The sequence below is a fragment of the Oncorhynchus mykiss genome, chromosome 3, assembly GCF_057628025.1.
Source record: "Oncorhynchus mykiss isolate SJ-2025 chromosome 3, ASM5762802v1, whole genome shotgun sequence".
NCBI classification, from domain to species: domain Eukaryota; kingdom Metazoa; phylum Chordata; class Actinopteri; order Salmoniformes; family Salmonidae; genus Oncorhynchus; species Oncorhynchus mykiss.
The window spans coordinates 39,718,901-39,742,091 of NC_143024.1; the positions used below are offsets into that span (position 1 = coordinate 39,718,901).

At 41.9% G+C, this 23,191-nt stretch overlaps 2 protein-coding genes across 5 annotated transcripts; one reads left to right on the forward strand and one right to left on the reverse strand.

Annotated features, from left to right (window-relative positions):
• Positions 1-94: 94 nt before the first annotated feature.
• LOC110517114 (proline-rich nuclear receptor coactivator 2) lies at positions 95-3,594 on the reverse strand. Its single transcript, XM_021595321.3, has 2 exons — positions 3,477-3,594; positions 95-3,037 (listed from the first exon to the last, which is right to left on the reverse strand). Exon 2 carries the CDS (start codon positions 3,009-3,011, stop codon positions 2,541-2,543), a length of 471 nt encoding a protein of 156 aa, XP_021450996.1. The 5' UTR covers positions 3,012-3,037; positions 3,477-3,594; the 3' UTR covers positions 95-2,540.
• Positions 3,595-11,148: 7,554 nt separating this feature from the next.
• Positions 11,149-22,569, forward strand: LOC110517126 (cannabinoid receptor 2). Of its 4 annotated transcripts, none has more exons than XM_021595327.3 (4): positions 11,149-11,513; positions 17,535-17,577; positions 18,080-18,182; positions 18,376-22,569. In XM_021595327.3, the coding sequence occupies exons 3-4, from the start codon at positions 18,110-18,112 to the stop codon at positions 19,473-19,475; spliced, it is 1,173 nt and encodes a 390-aa protein (XP_021451002.1). In that variant the 5' UTR covers positions 11,149-11,513; positions 17,535-17,577; positions 18,080-18,109; the 3' UTR covers positions 19,476-22,569. The 4 variants fall into 4 exon arrangements, with proteins under 4 accessions (XP_021451002.1, XP_090085391.1, XP_021451011.1 ...); XM_090229265.1 differs by having other exon boundaries at positions 11,191-11,513; positions 18,077-18,182; XM_090229267.1 differs by having other exon boundaries at positions 11,352-11,513; positions 17,539-17,577.
• The last annotated feature ends 622 nt before the right edge of the window (positions 22,570-23,191 follow it).

The window sequence follows — 23,191 nt, forward strand, 5'->3', positions numbered from 1 at the left end:
AGCATGGTGGTGGCAGCATCAACAGTAAGTTGTACTAAAATGTTGGAAATGATTTGGAATAATGAGTGCATACAGAAAAAGACAAGACACAAAGTAGGGGGGAAAGGGAAGGGATTTTATTTTTTGGGATTTACTTTTTGATTAGACCAATAAAAGCAGTGCTTTGGGTTCTTTTTTTTTTTTAAGTCAAATTCAATCAAGTCTGGACATGTGGCATAATTTCATATTCATTGGTGACAGTAAACAAAATGGGACAAATTAAAAGCCAATTTGTTGAGAAACACTTGAGTTTCAAATTTAGGACAAAGACTTATACATGTATGAATCATTAACAGAAACCAACAGAACACATGTTCTTAAAAAAAAAAAGACAATGCATTTAAACACACAGAACAAAACAAAGGCAGATGAAACCAGGTTGACAATAACATAGGGCCAAATTCAATTATCTTCTGGCAGAAGAACAGCAGATAACTGAAGGTGGTTTTTAGATAAAACATTTTTTGGTCAATGAATCACATTACCTAATCACAAAATATCAATCAATGTCGATCAACAACATAATTTTGTAATGTTGGGTTAAAATGTAGGCACAATCAAGTAGAACAACTCAATTCAGGGCACGTTTTCCAGACAGATCATAAGTAGTCCTGAAAAAACAACATTCAAATGGAGACTATCCATTGAAATAGTTGTTTTAATCCAGGTTTGGGGTCAATCTGTCTGGGAAACCAGTCCCCAGCAGCTGTCTTCAGGCTGTAGCACACCTGGAAACTAAAATAATATAACAATTCATACATATCCAAGTCTCCTCAAAGGGTCAAATGTAAGCCAAGTTTCTTTTGCACAATGCATTTTTTTGCCATCCACTGTGCATAATAAAAATAATAAAAAACATGTGCAAGATTAGACATTACACAGTGAAGGGGTATTGACAAATGCTATAGGCAGATTCTTTTTTACAAAAATATTCCGTATTTGAAGTCAAGACATGTCCTTAGCATGACTTATACATTCAGTGTTATTACTAAAAATACTTTATCAAGCAGGTTTAAAAACACACTGCTAAATGTACATATGCTGCAAGTATTTTTTACACATTTCATTATTTACATGGCTCTTTTTCTTTAACTTATTTCAAGCTTGTGAGCTCCGTTTTGTCGTCTCTAAGATGGCCATTACAGTTCCCATTCTGCAAAGAAAAGAAAAGACTGCCTCCCTTGAAATTAGAACCTAGAGGGAGATAAAAAAATTATTGATTGCAGTGCAAGAAGAGTAGGGTGCCAAAAGCAGTGAGTATCTGGAGATTGCTGCTGGAGACTTTAAATGTAAACAGATCCACACGGGCCTTGCGCCGAACGTCCTCTGTGCCACGCACGTCTCTCAACGTTGCACTTCCTCGTAAGAAACTGCCACACAGCAAACAGGGCCATGGCACAGGAGATTGAGGTTGTGAAACTTAGTTCCACGTTCCTGTTGAATCTGGCCCGCCTCTGCATTGTTTACTGTGTGGGGTTTCGGTAGGGAACGAGATAGTTTGAAAGTGGCTAATAGCAGTACTGATTGCGTTGGGGGAAAAAAAGTGACCCAGAGGACCAAATTCTCTGTGCCACGCAAGCCAACGTGGTTGATATGGCACTGGTAACCACGTCAGACATACAAGGGAGAGATGGTGAAAAAAATGACAGCAAAAGACATTCGTTTGGTTAAGACAAAACTGACTCATTGATTAATAACCACATCACAAATAGACAAAATAATTGTATGATAGAGCTGCAGGCCTTGGACCAGAACAACTGCCATAGTGCAGAGCGCACAGCGCAATAAAAAAGTACAGGAGTTGAACGTCCAAGGCCTGTGTGCCATGGCCTCTACACTTCAGTTTGAGGTTATACTTGTGACCTGTACTCACTACTACAGCGGATTCCCTCCTGAAAGATAGCTCTGGTTTCCCTGCAGAACAGTGGATTTTTACACCCCCCCCCCCCTCCCAAACCAGAGGGAAAACAGTAAGTCAAACGAAAGAAAATGCTACTATTGTAGATTGTGCTTCAGGTAGCACCAGGTTGTCAGAGGTGAAATCCTTAATGATTAACAGAACTTAACGTGCCAAAGAATTACCGGTCCACAAAAATGGACTGTAAATGAGACTGCATTAACATGTTATTACTAACTGTATCCAACCTTACCGTTTGGGAAGAAAAGCCCACAGACTTGCTATAACGGCCAACAAAAAAAACAACAAAACAGAGCACAAATACGAATGATATCCAGTTCATCGTTAGTGACAGAAACAGACTCCAATGAGAGCATTCTCCCCCACCAACAAGGCTGCAGCGCTGTAATACCTGTGTTTCTCAAAAAAGAGAGAAAAAAGGGTGACAAACAGCTGCAGAGACATCCCTACAACATGCCTACCACCCTTCGAACACCTCAACCTAAAATAGCCAAAAGTATATTACAGCGCTGGGGCGTTCAAGGCAGGCAGGAGCCTTCGTTCACACGTTGGCTTTGAAAGGTCAGGTTATGAGAGTCCATCTCTAGGCATGCACCTTGAGGAGGCTCTTCAGCTGGAAGGCCATCATCTCCCTGCTGTCACGCATACCCATGGGGACCCAGTGGCTGGGGGGCTTGGGCAGCACACTGGGGGAGGGTGGCTCGCTGAACTTGGCCCCTGCATAGCTCGGGCCGCCACACTGGGCGGCCAGAAGTGTGTTCAGGTGGGACACAGCGCCCTCCCAATTCTGATCGTAGGCGTTGGCAAAACGGACAGAAGTGTTTATCTTCTCAGCCGACGCGGCCAGCCGCGCCTCTGGGAACCAGGGGTAGGCTGCGCCCTTGCGGTGGCCATGTTGGTGAGGACCTCGCGCCGCCCCCGAGGATGCTACGGTTGTCACTCCATTCTGATCGCGGACAACTCTCTGCTTGGCCCGGCCCAGCTGATGGTTCTTCTTGGGCAATGGGCGCTCTGGGTGGGACACTGGAATGTTGTACCTCTCTCCACCTCCCATACTGTACTTCCTAGACTATGTGTCACCTGAAGGAGGAATACATTTATATTAAGAAACAAATCTAAAAAAGAAATTGAAGCAACTCATTTCTAACATTTACAATGTAGTTATCCAGAACTTACAAGTGGCTTGCTCAAGGGCATAGAGGTGTTTCACCTATTAAACTCAGGCAACTCAGGGATTCGAACCAGCGGCATTCCAACGCTCTTAATGCTAAGTTAACGTTACCTGCTGCCCAACAATTAAACATGACAATTGTCCCCGGTTGACAACACCGCTTTACCAATATGGTTTAAAAAATATATGAGTAGTTTATATTTAAGACGGGCAAAATATAATTAACAGAACTGCTGGAACAAATGTGCATTACTGAAGTTACTTCAATGAGCTCAATTGGGCTACGTGCGAAAGATCAGCCCTTCCCCCACCCGACAGCAAAAAAATACTGTAGCAGCCAATGCCTACCTCTTTGTTATTAGAAAGTTGAATGTGCAGAGATGCTTCCTTCTTAATTTCTCCTTTCCAATTGGGCTCCAGGTCCTCGAAATAGTCTTCGGTCTACTTCTCGCTGCACTTTTAGGTCCAGCAAGATCTGGAGTTGTCATGTGCCAATGAGCGTCGTTTTCCCGTGAAGCCGAGTAGAACATCAATTCACTTCAGCGCACGAATATGCTCAAAGCCGATCTAAACGATACATTATTTTTTTTAGAAATACTTCGAGTAAAATAGAACACTGCTCCAAGTATGTAAACTGTTGGATGTTACAAATTGAGAATGGGCCCAGTTCTCATGTGACAAACATGCATCTTCACAAAGCTAACTACGTTCTACAAACTGTCTGGTAAAATTCATACACTGGTAGCAACATAATACATATTGGTTAACTGGAAAATAAAGCAGGTAGCCAACTAGCGTCCATGTTTAGCTATGTAAAGCCACCACGTAAACAACGAATAATGCTTTCACTGGCGTGGAAGATAACGTTACGTTAGCTTGGTGGAGAAATCGAGCGACTGATGTTCACTTTAACTGAATAATTTTTTTAAATACACCTAGATTAGCCATCATTTGTGCTTGTTAACATTACTAAAGTTAGATGTATTCAGTGTTATCATCATTGTAAGTAAAGGCCGTCTATCTAGGTCACTTCTTTGGCAACAAAACAAAGAACGCCACTCATAAGTCATATGGTGTCACAAAATTCTAGCTAAATTAACTTAGCTAAACACCGGCTCTTACCGACTTCCTCAGGCTTAGTTGGTAAAAACCCTTTGTCAGAGATTGTTGAATTGACGTCTGAACTCTCTGAATGTAGAAATTTCTATATCTAGAAATGTGTGTATATCTCTATTCCCTCTCGACTGTCTGATTTGCAACAAAATGGAAGCTGGGGTAGGTATATGTAGCTGCGCAAGCTGAGCTCTGACCAATCACAACAGCTCTGTGACCGAAGGACCAATCGGAGAGGCGATACACAGACGCATTCACGTCTGTTGCCAGACAGTTGACGCGAAAAGACAAACCTCCCACCCTAGGCTTCCTTTGTTGTTGGAATTTCCATGAAGGAGTGGTAAAGCATCAAGAAAACCACAATTTAGATTCAAATCAAATAAAACTACATGTATTTATCCTTCAAACCTGACAGTCAATAGCAGATGCTTCGGAAAAAGTTAATACTGGTGTTCCAAATGAACAATTGACAAAATATGTCATGATATGTAGACCTACATTACTAAATCATTTGAGTAGCCTACACTAACCAGGTTTCCATACAACATTTGTATGCTAAACTGTTGGCTAGAGTGCACTTGCCACGACCAGAGTGGGCACATTCGCTATGTAATGTAAAATGTGTTGCGACAAAACCATCAGTAGAGTTGGAAATGCGATGGAACCCCATTAAAATATGTTTTATTCGATACATGGGAATTGAACAGCAAATGTAATTTGTGTGCACTACGTCATTACGCACAGCCTTTTATCAACAACAAGTCAATCTGATGGAAACAGGATTCGTGGGGAAATGCGCATATTGTTTATATGGAGGTTTTAGAATATTCGCATGAAATTCTGTTGCCAATTGGACGGAAACCTAGTTTGTGAGAGAATCTGTCAGAGATCAATTCCTACTAAAATGGTTCAGTATTATGTAATCCAACTCAATATCAGCCATGACAATGTATATTCCTGAATATAACATCATTTCTTAATATATTTATAGTGGTTTTGTATTTATATTTTATTACGATATAATAATAATAAAAATAAAACATTTAACCGGATTTCCTGTAGTAGTGGGTGGGTGGTGATTCATGTGAAAGGAAGTGAGCAGCAGCAACAGGCTTTTGCAAGACTGGGCAAATTACTGTCATCAGTTACCTGCTAACAATGGGCCTACGTCACAGTAATTTCTCAGATATTTTCTCAAGATGGTAAAAAAAAGTCCCCATAGCTTATTCCCTTTATATGTTTGTTGTTGTGTATTTAGGGTTCAGGATTATTGACCATAGATCATAAAGTGAAATACATTTTACTTGATTGTGTTAAACAATTTTGCACTCTCAATTAAACCCCACCCCTAACTGCATCACTATGGTGGCCCATATGTATATATCATTTTCTGTTTGTTTTGGGGCTCTGTAGTCAGCCACTGTCAAGATGTAGGTCTGTTATTAACAGTATTTTCTCACTCCGTATCTGTGTGTTCCATTTTGTCTCTGTTGTTTAATAAGATACTCAAATGACATGCCCCTAAACCTGACCTAATTTTACCGTTGCAAATGTTACCTAACGTTAACTTGGCTGGGAACATAGAACAACAATAGTGCAAGTCCTAACATGTTACACTAGAAACCACAAAGCTTGGATTTATAAACCACTAGTTGTCAATGTGCTGCATCCTCTCTGATAATATACTATCCATTTGTACACAGTGTCTGGTTCGTTTGGGGTAATTGCATTTGCCATTGTCATGGAGCGCTCTCCCAGCCGCCCGACAGTGGAGGTTTATTTCAGAACACGTAAGGAGATCTGATCATATTACACAATTATAGGAGGATATCTTCTGTTTTCAGAGACGAGAGCAGCACCTCAGACCAGACCTCAAACAACAAACCTTTATGAGGACAATAAATATGTCTCGCCTGTGTCTGATTTCAGCTTCCATGTTTTACATCAGAGCATGTTTCTAATCTGTGGTAATAGTACAGTGATGACAGTATACACGGAGTCTGTGACTTATTATAGAACCTACTGTTCTAGATTTTGAAGACTGGGTTTACGTGTTAAATATTTATAGCAGGTCCAAGTCTACGGGATAAAACAATTGCATAATGGTTACAATGGATGAATTCCAACTGTGCTCGCCAACGTCTAACACTCATCTGTGTCTCTCACTGTAAAAAGTGTTGTTGCAACATTTTGCCTGTCTATCAACCCGTATACCTTGAGTGAGTACCCAGTATGTACTATACACCCCTGTGACAAGTCCTTGCAAAGGTTGGGCCTCCTCAGGCCAGAAGCTATGTATGGAATCTAGGTCATTGGGAGGCTCTACTAGGTCACACAGGAGTATAGAGGTGGTACACGCAGGATGTCAAATAACCCAAGTTGTCAAACTCTCCTGACATGGGAACACAAGCAATCCCTCTCAACCTATTTTGGGCAAGAGGTTGGGTGTGTTTGTGTAGAATTAATAATGACTACAAATATATTGTTTTGTGATACATACAAAGAGCTGAAAGGAAAACCAACAGGCTGTTGCAATTGCGTTTTACATTAGGTAATCTGTTGTAAGCAAATAACTAACTGTAACACAATGACTTTGACTTTGTTCCATTCATCTGAAAGGAGGGAATAGGACACGGTCAGACTACACTTTAAGTGAGGGGTCATATCAGTGCCTTTTTTTCTCTCTTTAAGAGAGGCGGTGGGAGAGTGGGAGGAAATTTGATCTTGAGACAGCACTCAGCATTATGGCCATAAAAGTATGAAACCTGGCCTGAAGCTATTTCTCATTGAATGTATAAGGAGAGGATACTTTTTGTATTTGGTTCTGGGTTCGGAGACCGATGTTATTTAGCTTATTGTATAACATTTAAAATCATTCAATTAATAACCATAAAATGTATAGTAGGTGCCAAATGCTGAGCTTGTGCACCTGTTGAGACAATGACAGAAATGAAAAAGTGGAGGAGCTTAGCTGCCTGCTTGTAATCAGATTTCCTCCCTCTGCCCAGCCAAATTGGTCAGGTCACCGACAGGGCAGTGAAGAGGAGGATAGTATACTGCCTTTAAATCAGACATGGTCGACTCTAATGAGTGGGTCAATGTCGGACCAGACCATCTTTTTCAATCCAAATGTGTTCAATGTATTGTATAACGTGTGTGTTGTAAAGCTAAAATAGTAAAACATTAATTATTTCAGATTGCATATGGGCAAATTAGCTCTTAGAACCTGATTAGAATATATTAACACGTTATTAATTTAATATGTCCTAAACGACAGTTTCTTAATTTTGATAGGCTAATAAAGTATTGTAATTTCCTCCCCTGTGGGATTTTTAAAATTTATTATTTCTAGGCAACAGTACGCAACAAACTTCTGCTTGCCTCAATCATGCCACTTCCCCCTACAAAACTTTTACCATTCTTGAGTTCCCCCAGTTGGTATAGTAGTTGTTACAGATTGTGAAGAAAAACTAACTGGTTGTTAGTTAGTGTCGCCCCCTCTTGCTTAAAAAAAACATTACATCCTGGCTGTCTCATCGTGCATGACCATCATTTAGATGATGTGGTCATAGTAAAAAAAAAAAATCTGTATTGAGTAATATGCAGGAAATACAACTTTTGCACAACGAGGGAATCTTGACCCAATCATGCCACAAGGGACGAGCATAAAGAACAGATCATATTCAATTGGGGGTTTCGAGCTCTCAGTTGTATAAAAAAAAACAATGGTACCATACTGAATAAAGGCTGCAGTACTTTAGAATCAGTGAAACGTCTATCATTATCAACCCCTGTGGAGTAAACACAATATTTCATTGCACTTAACAGGCCATTTCTGCATCACTATTGGCTGGTTTATGGCTCGCCAGAGGTCACAGTCTCAGTCTTTTCTGTTCTTTAACCTTGTTTCCTCACACATCCTGAAACACAGCTCACTCTCACAGTGAGTGCTCGGTCTCCTCCCGAGGCACCATTTTAACTTTTAATGCGCAAATGGGATTGACAAAAAGGCAGAAAACATGAACGTGTTAGTACTTCAGGGACTGCATAAATGTCTAAATATATTGGAGAAATGGAAAGGTGAGGTTGGAAAGATGGGGGGGGGGGGGGGGGGGGGGGGTAGCCAACCTTTCCATTCATGAGTATTGTATGTGTTAGGAGGACATTATTTAAGACATTACAGAGTGATGGCCTGCCCTGAAATAAATCTCTTATGACCTTTAATCATGGCCTGTATGACTTTAGAACCAGTGGAATTTGTAAATGTAAACATGGATAGTAAAATGTAATGCTCAGCTCCTAAATGTTGAATCTATTTCAGGTATGGCTTCCCTTTTTTTTTTTGACTTCATCCTTCCCCAAGCAGTTCTCATCGTAGACCAGTGTCTCACTCTCACTCACTCATTCACTGACTGTTTCTGGTGAGGGGAGATAGGTGGAACTCACTGGCTGAGGTCATCAGTTTGGTCCATCTTCCACCTACACCACAGCAGAACTGACACCAAAGAACCCACACCTGCCTTTATTCTTTTAGACCATGATGAGTCCATTCCCAACAATATAGCGTTACCGACCCTTTTTTTTTTTTTTTGCCTAAAATGACATACCCAAATCCAACTGCCTGTAGCTCAGGACCTGAAGCAAGGATATGCATATTCTTGATACCATTTGAAATGTAACACTTTGAAGTTTGTGGAAATGTGAAATAAATGTAGGAGAATACAACACATTAGATCTGGTAAAAGATAATACAAAGAAAGAAAAAACTTTTTTTTCATCATCTTTGAAATACATAGAGAAAGGCCACAATGTATTATTCCAGTTTAGGCACAATTTATATTTTGGCCTCTAGATGGCAGCAGTGTATGTGCAAAGTTTTAGACTGATCCAATGAACCATTGCATTTCTGTTCAAAATGTTCAATTATCAAGTCTGCCCAAATGTGACTAATTGGTTTGTGCACTTTCCTCAACCAATAGCATGGTATTTGTTCACTGTAATAGCTACTGAAAATTGGACAGTGCAGTTAGACTAACAAGAATGTAAGCTTTCTGCTCATATCAGATATGTTCATGTCCTGGGAAATGTTCTTGTTACTTCCAACCTCATGCTAATCACATTAGCGCACTTTAGCTCAACCATCCCGCGGGGGGAACACCGATCATGTAGAGTTTAAAAAGTATGAAAAATTTGCTAAATAAAAAAAGGAAATAGTAACACAAAATAATCATAATGAGGCTATATACAAGGAATACCGCTAACGAGTCAATGCGTATGCGTATGAGGTAGTTGAGGTAAATGAGGTGTGCAACCGTACTCAGAAAATATTCTAGTCTTATTCTAAAATGAAAAATAATAATAATAATTCCTCAATCTGCACACAATACCCTACACTGACAAAAACCGGTTTAAAAAAATACCTTATTTACATAAGTATTCAGACCCTTTGCTATGAGACTCGAAATTAAGCTCAGGTGAATCCTGTTTCCATTGATCATCCTTGAGATTTTTCTCCAACTTGACTGGTGTCCACCTGTGATAAATTCAATTGATTGTACATGATTTGGAAAGGCACACACCTGTCTTATTAAGGTCCCACAGTTGACAGTGCATGTCAGATCAAAAACCAAGCCATGAGATCGAAGAAATTGTGCATAGAGCACCGAGACAGGATTGTGTCGAGGCACAGATCTGGGGAAGGGTACCAAAACATTTCTGCAGCATTGAAGGTCCAAGAACACAGTGGCCTCCATCATTCTTAAATGGAAGAAGTTTGGAACAATCAAGACTCTTCCTAGAGCTGGCCACCCAGCCAAACTGAGCAATCGGGGGAGAAGGGCCTTGGTCAGGTAGGTTTCTAAGAACCTGATGGTCACTTGGACAGAGCTCCAGAGTTCCTCTGTGGAGATGGGAGAACCTTCCAGAAGGACAACCATCTCTCAGCACTCCGCCAACCAGGCCTTTATGGTAGAGCGGCCAGACGAAGATACTCCTCAGTAAAGCCCGCATGGAGACTCTCAGACCATGAGAAACAAAATTATCTGGGCTGATGAAACCAAGATTGAACTATTTGGCCTGAATGCCAAGCGTCACATCTGGAGGAAACCTGGCACCATCCCTGCAGTGAAGCATGGTGGTGGCAGCATCATGCCGTGGGGATGTTTTTCAGCGTCAGGGACTGGGAGACTAGACTAGGATTTAGGAAAGATGAACGGAGAAAAGTACAGAGGGATCCTTGATGAAAACCTGCTCCAGAGTGCTTAGGACCTCAGACTGGGGGTGAAGATTCACCTTCTCCAAGCACACAGACAAGATAACACAAGAGTGGCTTCAGGACAAGTCTCTGAATGTCCTTGAGTGACCCAGTCAGAGCCCGGACTTGATCCCGATCAAACATCTCTGGAGAGACCTGAAAATAGCTGTGCAGCGACGCTCCCAATCCAATGAGTTTGAGATTATCTGCAGAGAAGAATGGGAGAAACTCCCCAAATACAGGTGTGCCAAGCTTTTAGGGTCATACCCAAGAAGATTTGAGGCTCTTATCGCTGCCAAAGGTGCTTCAACAAAGTAAAGTGCCTGAATACTTTTGTAAATGTGATATTTCACGTTTTTATTTTTAATACATTTGCAAAAAATGTCTAAGAACCTGTTTTTGCTTTGTCTTTATGGAACATTGTGTGTAGATTGATGGGAAAAAACGAATCAATTTTAGAATAAAGGCTGTAACATAACAAAATGTGGAAAAAGTCAAGGGATGATGCTGTCGGAATTAGTACCTCGTTGCATGTTTAAAGTGATTAAAGTGACTGTTTAGAACGTATATGTCTGTGTAAATTTTGTTGCCTTGTTACAGTGTCACAACTCAGTTGGCACAGTATGTTTCAACATTTGTGCTGACACTTATGCCAATGTCTCTGTGGACCAGTGGAGGCTGGTGGGAGGAGCTACAGGAGGATGGCTGGGATGGAATAAACAGAACGGAGTCAAACATGTGGTTTCCATATGTTTGATCTATTTGATACCGTTCCATTGATTCCATTCCAGCCATTAGAATGAGCCCAAAAAGCATGAACATGTTAGTACTTCAGGGACTGCAAACGGTCAGACATCAGTCTCTCTCACTCTCTTTCCCTCACTCACTCTCATTCAGTCACCGACTGGTTCTGGGGAGTGGAGTTAGATGGAACTCAGTGGCGCTGTAGCCGAGGTCACCAGTTTGGTCTGTCTTCCTCCTACACCACAACATAACTGACAGAAAAGCATCCACACAAGGTAAGCGCCTGCCTTTATTCTTGTATTATTTTATACTACGATACAGTCCACCCCACACAGGGCAAAAACACTACCTTGTGGTTTCTGAGCATCATAGAGCAAATCATTATTTGCACAATATGTTTGAAACCTGAAATGCTGAACGTGAGAGCATGATTGTTAGGTTCTGAAGCACAAAGCATGCTCTTCCTTAGGATTTTGCATGTATACAGATGTTACATGATGCTGTCTGATGTTCAGTCTGTGACCCAGATCAGTCTGTGACCCATGTGTTCTGTTTTTAATAGCATTTATGAATTGGTACCTCATTGCATGTTTTAAAGTGACTGTTTAAAACATCAGTCTGTGAAAGTCTTCTTGCCTTGTTGCAGTGTCACAACTCAGTTGACACACTATATTTCAACATGTGTTGAAATGTCTCTGTGGTCATACTGTAAATCTAAGATATTACCCACTCAGTAACAGGTATTGTGTACTTTGCATTAATTAAGATATGTATGAGTGGTCCAAGTACCTTCGAGGAACAGAAAAGTAGTCTACTGTGAACTGTCAATCAAATAATATTTCAGGTCCACACAGAGAGAGGAAGCCTAAGGTGGTGTAATAAGCAGAGTGCATATATTCCGTCATCTCCCTCAAGCAGATTTAGAAATATTGTCACTAAAGTCAATAAGGGTCTCTGTAAAAAGTAATTTACTTCCTATTTCTCCAGCCCCCATATTGCAAAATGTACTTTCATAAAGCAGATATTTGTGACGGGAAAAAATAGGAATGATGATCATTCAGAACCTCATAAAATGAAAACAAATTGTAAGCAAAAAGTGGGGCACTGGTGCAATGCCGTAAAAAAGTGCTCTATTTGTGTGGTTATGAACGTCCTATTTCTATAGACACAGCAGGGCCGTAAATAGAGTTAGAGTTTTAGCGAGGTTCTTTTTGAAAGTTGAAGCTCATTGACTGCATTTCTGTACAATTTAAAAAACGTTTAAAAAGGCTATTTGGAGAACAGAAAAAAAAACCGAACACAAATTAACCCAGCCATTATCACCTGCTGTAGGTTCATTTACCTAAGTCGATATACAAAAAAACACCAATCCAACATTTACTGAGAGCTAACTCTGCAAATAGCACTGCTGGGTGATTTAATGAGTCATAGTCAATCGATCAATAACATAATAATATTCTTAGCAAAAGGTGATCATTTTGAATGTACAACCTGTAGAAACTATGAGAATAGAAAGGTTCATAACCTTTTGTGAAACATCACAGCACAGAGTAAAAATATATGGCAGCTAGAAATCAACTGGATGGTCTTCAAAGACAGATGGGAGGGTTAGAGGGATGGGATGCTGAAAGCTGGGACGAAAAAAACAAAAAGATAATTAATGTAAAATATACTGTCTGAAATGTATATAGTATGTATTAACTGGAAGTGGAAGCATAAGTATTGTTGTCCATTAGTTTACTCCAAGAAGGGAAGGGGTGGTAGGTTTAGGGGGGAAACATTAATACAGGAAAATATAAAACATATATTTACAATAATATATACAGTTGAAGTCGGAAGTTCACATACAATTAGGGTGGAGTCATTTAAACTTGTTTTTCATCCACTCCACAAATTTCTTGTTAACAAACTATAGTTTTGGCAAGTCGGTTAGGTCATCTACTTTGTGTATGACACAAGTCATTTTCCCAACTATTTTTACAGACAGATTATTTCATTTATAATTCACTGTATCACAATTCCAGTGGGTCAGAAGTTTACATACACTAAGTAGACTGTGCCTTTAAACAGCTTGGAAAATTCCAGAAAATTATGTCATGGCTTGAGAAGCTTCTGATAGGCGAATTGACATAATTTGAGTCAATTGGAGGTGTACCTGTGGATGTATTTTTCTGGAGCTCTGTCTGAGTGACCATTGGGTTCTTCTTTCCAGATTGTTCAGTTTGGCCAGCCGGCCGGCCAGCCAGCTCTAGGAAGAGTCTTGGTGGCCTCCATTATGTAAGAATAATGGAGGCCACTGTGTTCTTGGGGACCTTCAATGCTGCAGAAATGTTTTGGTACAATTCCTCACATCTGTGCCTCGACAAAATCCTGTCTCTGAGCTCTACGGACAATTATTTCAATCTCATAGCTTGGTTTTTGCCCTGACATGCATTGTCAACTGTGGGACCTTATATAGACAGGTGTGTGCCTTTCCAAATCATATCCAATCAATGGAATTTACCACAGGTGGACTCAAATCAAGTTATAGAAACATCTCAAGATCTCAAGGATGATTATTGGAAACAGGATGCACCTGAGCTCAATTTAGAGTCTCATAGCAAAGGGTCTGAATACTTATATAAATAAGGTATCTGTTTTTAATTTTTATACATTTGCTAAAACTGTTTTTGTTTTGTTGTTATGGGGTATTGTGTGTAGATTTGATGAGGGGAAAAAATAATTTAAATACATTCCAGCCTTATTCTAAAAATGTAACAAAATGTGGAAAAAGTGAAGGGGTCTGAATACTTTCCGAATGCACTGTATATAGGGGATTTGAAATGATTCAGACAGTTATATTGATAGAAGTCACAATCTATCTGTAATATTAAAGCTGATCTACCTGGCTAAAATAAAAATAAACAATACAAGAATAACACAGCATATTAGCTATGCAATTGTAATGTTATACCCTTAAAATAGGGAGAAATATGAGAAATGATTCACACTGACACATAGCATCAGTAATGAAACCAAAAAGTATTACATATTTAAAACGGTATTGTTTGCATTTGGCCTGAATGCCAAGCGTCATGTATGGAGGAAACCTGGCCCATATCCCTATGGTGAAGCATGGTGACAGCATCATGTTATGGGGATGTTTTTCAGCGGCAGGGAATGGGAGATTAGTCAGGATTGAGGGAAAGATGAACGGAGCAATGTACAGAGAGATCCTTGATGAAAAACTGCTCCAGAGCGTTCAGGACCTCAGACTGGGGTTAAGGTTCACCTTCCCACAAGTACCACGACCCAAATCACACAGCCAAGACAATGCAGGACTGGCTTCGGGACAAGTGGCCCAGCAGAGCCCGGACTTGAACCTGATCGAACATCTATGGAGAGACCTGAAAATAGCTGTGCAGCGACGCTCCCCATCCAACCTGACAGAGCTTGAGAGGATCTGCAGAGAAGAATGGGAGAAACTCCACAAATACAGATGTTCCAAGCTAGTAGTTTCATACCCAAGACTTGAGGCTGTAATCGCTGCCAAAGGTGCTTAAACAAAGTACCGAGTAAAGGGTCTGAATACTTATGTAAATGTGATATTTCCAGTTTTTTTTTATTATACATTTGCAAAAACCTCTTAACCTGTTTTTGCTTTGTCATTATGGGGTATTGTGTGTAGATTGATGAAGGAAAACAACAACAATTGAATAAATTTTAGAATAAGTCTAACGTAACAAAATATGGTTAAAGTCAGGGGGCCTGAATACTTTCCAAATGAACTGTATAGTTTGTCTGGAAGTGCGTATTTACCAGTTGTGCACTTCTTCTCCAAGAGTCAGTTTTTTGTTTGACACGGCAGGTGTAGCGGGATGGTCAAGTTGACAAAATTGCCTTTCAGCCAGCATCTCGCAAATAGTGTTTTCATCTTTGTGTGGCTATCTGGCAGACTAGATGCTGTGTTTCATATTTCCGTCTTTTCGCAGGTCAGAGTGCAGATTGGACACTTAAAAGACACCACCATCTAACCCTGCACCTTTACACTATCCCCAAAACCCACCACCCCATCCTACTGCTTTCTCCCTAAACGATCGTACACCGGGACATTGACCTGGGAGGATGGAACCCCTTCTCTGAAAACCTCATGTAGATCTTCTGCTCTAAAATCTGCTGCTGCAACTACTCGATCTATCTACATCAGCGCAGCGCAGTTGATCACCATGGCTATAAAACGCAAGAAATCCAACCTTACTCATCCTCTCTGGATCCCTCTCTTCAGGCCTACTCACTGGCGGGCTCCCAGTCGAGTCACTCACCCTCCTCTACTCTCTTCACTGCCACAACATAGGACACTTTCTGCCCCACTATAACTCTGGCCATCTCAACCCGTCGCTCTTACACAGGGCACTTTGGATCACCTGCTGCGTGGGCACCCCCACAGTTGTCACACGATGCCTTCTTTATCCCAACTGTACACTTCCTCTGACTATGTCCTCCTAAACATTTCTCACATCGTGGGAACTCCCTTCTACAACACGTCCAAATTCTTGGCACCTAAATCACTGTAGCGGGTTCGTAACATAGGCCCTCATGGAATAGCAACTATAACTTAACCTATGTGTCAAAGCTCAACAAGACAGACAAGGTATTCTCAGTCTCGCCATTTCCACCGGGTCTACGTCGCACCAAATGACAGGTATCGCAAACACCAGGAATATAATTTTTTCATTTGATCCACCTCTACAATCAACGTTACCCCACTGATCACTCCTTTTAGCGATGCCCTGCTCCAGAGAGCAAAGCACTACACAGGTTGCGCCCGCTTCCTCTGTGCTGAGGATGCACAAAATAATAATATCCACTTCTCACAACTTTCACAGATCTAACCGTTCCCAGTTTGTCCTTTACCCAGCTTGGCACAACAGCCAAAAAGCAGGAATCCACTTTTTCCAAAAATCTCACTCCTGACCGGATCAAAATCATCTCCGGCAGGATTCACAGAGCAAACGCTGGAAGTCTCTACCACACCTGTCGCAGCAGGTAGGCCCACTTCCTCCTGGTCTGGCTCAACTTCAGAGCGCCGACTGACTTCATTTCGAGATCCTAAAGGTTCTCAAGGGAGCATGTAGGTTTGTATTCAGGAGACAAAGTGTGTACACAGGAAACAAATGATATATTCTGCACTTCTGCATTGAGGAGTAGAGGGGTGTGCAGTGAGTTTGCACAATGTCAGCAGAATCTCTAGACTAGTTGCCTATTGAGCCGACTGCGAGCTGGGGTAGTTTGTTTCACTTCAGGGAGGCAAATCCAGGGTGACGCAGGCAAACATTATTCCACTTGTTCCCATAAACGCAAGCGCGATTAGAACTCAGTCAGATCAAGAATATAAGCATTCTGAGCTTTGATTAACGCTGCAATATTTCCACTTTGACCCGTAAAATCCCTAGGAAATCAGCTCGAAGTTATTTTCATTTTGGAAATATGTTCCTAAGTATTCCCACGCATATATAGAGACCTTCCTAATATTGAGTTTCACCCACTTCTGCCCTCAGAACAGCCTCAATTCGTCGGGGCAAGGACTCTACAAGGTGCCAAATGTGTTCCACAGGGATGCTGGCCAAATGTGTCCCACAGTTGTGTCAAGTTGGCTGGATGTCCTCTGGGGGAACATTCTTGATACACACGGGAAACTGTTGAGCTCGAAAAACCCTGGAGCGTTGCAGTTCTTGACACACTCAAACCGGTGCGCCTGGCACCTTACCCCCATACTCAGTTCAAAGGCACTTAGAAATGTTCTCTTGCCCACTCACACTCTGAATGGCACTCAGTCTAAGTCATGGAACGAGCAGGGGTTCCTAATGTTTTGTACACTCAGTGTATGCGATCATATCCCAATGTTATCAAGGTTTGAAATGATTTTATTTTTGTCAAATACTGTATCTATTTGGGCTACTTGAGGTCAATTTGCAGAGTACAAATGAATTATAATTGTGTTTCGGGACCCCCGACCATCCGCTCATGAAGAAATTCAGCCCATGGCTTAATGTAATTGGGGACCCTTGCTATAGTGCATAGAGAGGATGAGGATATGCTTTCCAAGCTCAGTCTGACTGTACTAGACCTTAATGACCATGGCCTGGTGAGGCCCAACTCAACACTGTCTTTCTAACCTAATGTACTTCCATCAACAGCTGGAAATGATGACCAGAAGCCATCTGCACGGCTCTTTCCACCAAGCCCACTCATGCGGTTTACTATGAATCACATCGTTGTCTCCATTAATGATAAAAATATGTATTTGTTTTTCTCAGGAAGTCACCACCCAATTCATTCACTTCAAGTGAGAGCCTCAAGGTCTGTTTATGTCTACTGATAAATGCGTTTGTTTTTACCGTGCCTCTTGAGGTGGGCTAGAAGGGATGGATTTTTCTCTGCTGTAAATAGACAGAGTATTGTTTTGAGGTGATCAAACAGGTCCCCCTGTTTAAATGGTTGTTTCCACAGAATGTCTGAAGCTTGTTTTTGGTGGATTTCAATTTCTAATAGGAATATATTTGAACACACTGACCTGTTTCATCACCTCAAAACAATACTCTGTCAATTTACAGCAGAGAAAAAAAATATCAATGATAATAAATAAAAAAATAGGACAATAATTGGTTTTCAATAAACACATTCACAAGCCATTTATTAGCACATTTTCGCCATAAAGAGACCAGATAATCAGATCAGATAATGTCTCCATCAAGTGGTCATATGTGGTACTGTCTGATGACTTGTGACCCATCTGAATTTCTATGGGTAAATACAGTATGATAACAATGTTCATACATTTCCCCTCTGCACCTCTAAGTAGATCTCAGAGCTAACCCCTGACCTATAAGAGATGGATGGATGGGACAAGCCTGTAGGGGCCATGATGTCCGAAGACAATGGCAGCACCCCCACATCACCTCTGGGTATGTATATTAGAATATTGTCATCATATTTTAAATAGGATAACTTATAATACAATAACTGCGGCTCCTTAAATATTCTTTGATATTAAAAATAAATATGACATATTATGATGATTGGTAATGTGAGTTCACATTGGCTGCCATACAACATAAGCCAATCACTGATGTCTGAATTGTATTCCTGTGTCAACAGTCAACCAGTCCTGTGCGGACCGGAAGTGCTATATGGTTCTGCATGAGGCGGAGAAGACAGCCATCGGCTCCATCTGTTTCCTGGCCGGACCCTTCACTTTCCTGGAGAATGCGTTGGTCCTGGGTGTGATCGCCGCCACCGCCACCCTGCGCCAGCGTCCCTCCTACCTTTTCATTGGCAGCCTGGCCCTGGCCGACGTCTTTGCCAGCTGCTTCTTCACCACCAGCTTCCTGGACTTCCACCTGTTCCACCGCCTTGACGGCCACAACGCCTACCTCTTCAAGCTGGGCGGGGTGACGATGGCTTTCACCGGCTCGGTGGGTAGTCTTCTGTTGACTGCTCTGGACCGCTATCTGTGTATACATCAGGCGTCGAGTTATAAAGTGGTGTTGACGCGCCGCAGGGCCCTGTTGGCTCTCCTTGCCCTGTGGAGCGCCACCATCCTCATCTCCTTCCTCCCTCTGATGGGCTGGAGGTGCCCCACAGGGCTCTGCCCGCCCTGCTCGCGCCTCTTCCCATACATCGACCACCGCTACCTGGCCTGCTGGGTCAGCTTCATCCTGGTGCTGCTGTCACTCATCCTGGGCGCCTACGCCCTGATCCTGTGGAGGGCCAATCGGCATGAGGCATCCATGACGGGCCACCAGGGGGCGCCTACCCGTGGTCAGGCCCGCATGCGGCTGGACATTCGGTTGGCACGTACCCTGGGCCTGATTCTGCTCATCATGGTGGGCTGTTGGCTGCCGACCCTCTCCTTCATGCTGGCAGACGTCTCGGTGCAGCTCACGCGCATCCAGCAGAGGGCCTTTGCTTTCTGCAGCACCATGTGCCTGGTCAACTCAGCCGTCAACCCACTGCTGTATGCCCTGCGCTGCCGGGAGCTGAGGTTGGCACTGATGCGGCTATTGGGGGGCCTGAGTGACAGGCTGGGGTGCTGCCAGAGGCACGTAGGGGGAGACACGACCACTACCCTTCCCTTAGGCGAGAGCAACAGCTGTAGCGCTCACTCCGAGAGTGAGGTGCCCAGACTCGTTAGCTGCCGACCGAACACAGTCTCAGAAATGGTTGGCAAGCAGCAGCTGGACATGACTGGAATATGAGAAGGGTTGAGAGGCTTACCATATATCAGGGTTATAGCAGTGTTGTGAACTTGTGTTTCTTCTGTTGTGTTCATAGCGATAAGGAGGTAATGTCTCTAAAATGAACTGTGATAACAGGGACTAAAACAAAGATATCGACCATGTTACCATGAATTGTGCTGACCCACCTACAAGCCAAGTCAATCAGAGATAATATTATTTTATTATTTGTCCAAGGTACATGATAGATTTTTTTTTTAACAATGTGAAATATCCCAAATGAACACCTTTGGGAAAACAACAGCATTGTTGGGGATGGCAGTGTAAATGTAGATAGCTATGTGTATCCTATGCTTGTTTTCGCTTGAGTGTCTGTCCTTTAGCGTCCAGAAGAGGATCCTGACGGGTTCCCATCTGCACATAAATACCTGTCCTGAATAGAGGCCCTGTGGGTTGTAAACAATGTCCTCCACATGTGACTGCAAGCAGTGTTGAGATCAGAGGTGTAAGAAAGGCTGAGCCTGGGTGGGTCCAATCAGAAAAAAAGAAGTCCACTCAGATTTTGTATTATTTACTTCTCAGTGTTCCAAATGGAACATAGTGTTTGCATATTTAGGTAAAAAGACAATCAGAATTCATAGCAAGCAGTACACTGGGTTAGTCAGATTTGATTAAATATAACGGAACAGATGACATGGAATGACATCACATGCCAAAAAGAACTGAAAGCCACACCCCCAATGAGCAACGAATATGACTGCATTGAGGCATATGTCACTGTGCTTTTATGGCTACGTGCACCATGCCACTACCTACAGTGCCTTGCGAAAGTATTCGGCCCCCTTGAACTTTGCGACCTTTTGCCACATTTAAGGCTTCAAACATAAAGATATAAAACTGTATTTTTTTGTGAAGAATCAACAACAAGTGGGACACAATCATGAAGTGGAACTACATTTATTGGATATTTCAAACTTTTTTAACAAATCAAAAACGGAAAAATTGGGTGTGCAAAATTATTCAGCCCCTTTACTTTCAGTGCAGCAAACTCTCTCCAGAAGTTCAGTGAGGATCTCTGAATGATCCAATGTTGACCTAAATGACTAATGATGATAAATACAAACCACCTGTGTGTAATCAAGTCTCCGTATAAATGCACCTGCACTGTGATAGTCTCAGAGGTCCATTAAAAGCGCAGAGAGCATCATGAAGAACAAGGAACACACCAGGCAGGTCCGAGATACTGTTGTGAAGAAGTTTAAAGCCGGATTTGGATACAAAAATATTTCCCAAGCTTTAAACATCCTAAGGAGCACTGTGCAAGCGATAATATTGAAATGGAAGGAGTATCAGACCACTGCAAATCTACCAAGACCTGGCCGTCCCTCTAAACTTTCAGCTCATACAAGGAGAAGACTGATCAGAGATGCAGCCAAGAGGCCCATGATCACTCTGGATGAACTGCAGAGATCTACAGCTGAGGTGGGAGACTCTGTCCATAGGACAACAATCAGTCGTATATTGCACAAATCTGGCCTTTATGGAAGAGTGGCAAGAAGAAAGCCATTTCTTAAAGATATCCATAAAAAGTGTTGTTTAAAGTTTGCCACAAGCCACCTGGGAGACACACCAAACATGTGGAAGAAGGTGCTCTGGTCAGATGAAACCAAAATGGAACTTTTTGGCAACAATGCAAAACGTTATGTTTGGCGTAAAACCCTGAACACACCATCCCCACTGTCACCATCCCCACTGTCAAACATGGTGGTGGCAGCATCATGTTTGGGCCTGCTTTTCTTCAGCAGGGACAGGGAAGATGGTTAAAATTGATGGGAAGATGGATGGAGCCAAATACAGGACCATTCTGGAAGAACCTGATGGAGTCTGCAAAAGACATGAGACTGGGACGGAGATTTGTCTTCCAACAAGACAATGATCCAAAACATAAAGCAAAATCTACAATGGAATCGTTAAAAAATAAACATATCCAGGTGTTAGAATGGCCAAGTCAAAGTCCAGACCTGAATCCAATCGAGAATCTGTGGAAAGAACTGAAAACTGCTGTTCACAAATGCTCTCCATCCAACCTCACTGAGCTCGAGCTGTTTTGCAAGGAGGAATGGGAAAACATTTCAGTCTCTCGATGTGCAAAACTGATAGACATACCCCAAGCGACTTACAGCTGTAATCGCAGCAAAAGGTGGCGCTACAAAGTATTAACTTAAGGGGGCTGAATAATTTTGCACGCCCAATTTTTCAGTTTTTGATTTGTTAAAAAAGTTTGAAATATCCAATAAATGTCGTTCCACTTCATGATTGTGTCCCACTTGTTGTTGATTCTTCACAAAAAAATACAGTTTTATATCTTTATGTTTGAAGCCTGAAATGTGGCAAAAGGTCGCAAAGTTCAAGGGGGCCGAATACTTTCGCAAGGCACTGTATTTCATTTGTTCATTTAGCAAACAAGACAGCTCATAATCCAGTGCCTTTATCACAGTCAACACACCTATATGTTAGCTTTAAAAATCCTACATTTTCTCTCAGCTTCATGGCAAAATGTGTAGAATAGCATGAGATGAGCTAAAAAAAACTGCACATGTTCCTCTCTATCCTATGGCAAAATGTGTAGAATTGCAGGAAATTTTCTTTAAAACAGCAACATGCCAAAATGTGTAGAATAGCATGAGATTAGCTATAAACTGCACATTTGTCTCTGTTCCATTGCAAAATGTATCAAATAAAATTGGGGGCCAGACAAATTTCTGCAGGCCCACCCAACAACAAATTTCTGGCTACGCCACTGGTTGAGATAAGTGGGGCACAGGTCAGAAAGATAGATTTACACAACACAGAGACTAGAACACTTTTTTCTATAGAACACTACAAATGGCAACTACAGTTCACAAGTCATTTCAGTAGATCGATCACAAAACAATCAAACACAAATGTAGATGTTTTGTCTTGTAGATAGTCTAAGTAAAATAAAATCCAAAATAACATTTTAACGTTTTTTGCTTACTTACGGGTCCTTTTCCAACAATGCAGTTTCTTTCTTTTCTTTTTTTATTTGTATTTATTTTATTGATACGAGAAATAAATACGCAGTGAATAACAATAACGAGTTACAATGAGTCAATGTGCATGGGTACTAGTCTAAGTTCTAAGCCATTTAAAGTAATGCCTGGGTATACATATACACTGCTCAAAAACATAAGGGAACACTTAAACAACACAATGCAACTCCAAGTCAATCACACTTCTGTGAAATCAAACTGTCCACTTAGGAAGCAACACTGATTGACAATGTCACATGCTGTTGTGCAAATAGAATAGACAACAGGTGGAAATTATAGGCAATTAGCAAGACACCCCCAATAAAGGAGTGGTTCTGCAGGTGGTGACCATAGACCACTTCTCAGTTCCTATGCTTCCTGGCTGATGTTTTGGTCACTTTTGAATGCTGGCGGTGCTTTCACTCTAGTGGTAGCATGAGATGGAGTCTACAACCCAAACAAATGGCTCGGGTAGTGCAGCTCATCCAGGATGGCACATCAATGCGAGCTGTGGCAAGAAGGTTTGCTGTGTCTGTCAGTGTAGTGTCCAGAGCATGGAGGCGCTACCAGGAGACAGGCCAGTACATCAGGAGACGTGGAGGAGGCCGTAGGAGGGCAACAACCCAGCAGCAGGGCTGCTACCTCCGCCTTTGTGCAAGGAGGAGCACTGCCAGAGCCCTGCAA

What these genes read in the sequence shown, in the direction of transcription:
- LOC110517114 (XM_021595321.3), bottom strand. Translation starts at nt 3,011, where the DNA reads ATGGGAGGTGGAGAGAGGTACAACATTCCAGTGTCCCACCCAGAGCGC.
- LOC110517126 (XM_021595327.3), top strand. Translation starts at nt 18,110, where the DNA reads ATGGATGGATGGGACAAGCCTGTAGGGGCCATGATGTCCGAAGACAAT. An exon ending in CACCCCCACATCACCTCTGG is followed by an intron (nt 18,183 to 18,375) that starts GTATGTATATTA and finishes CTGTGTCAACAG; the next exon opens with TCAACCAGTCCTGTGCGGAC.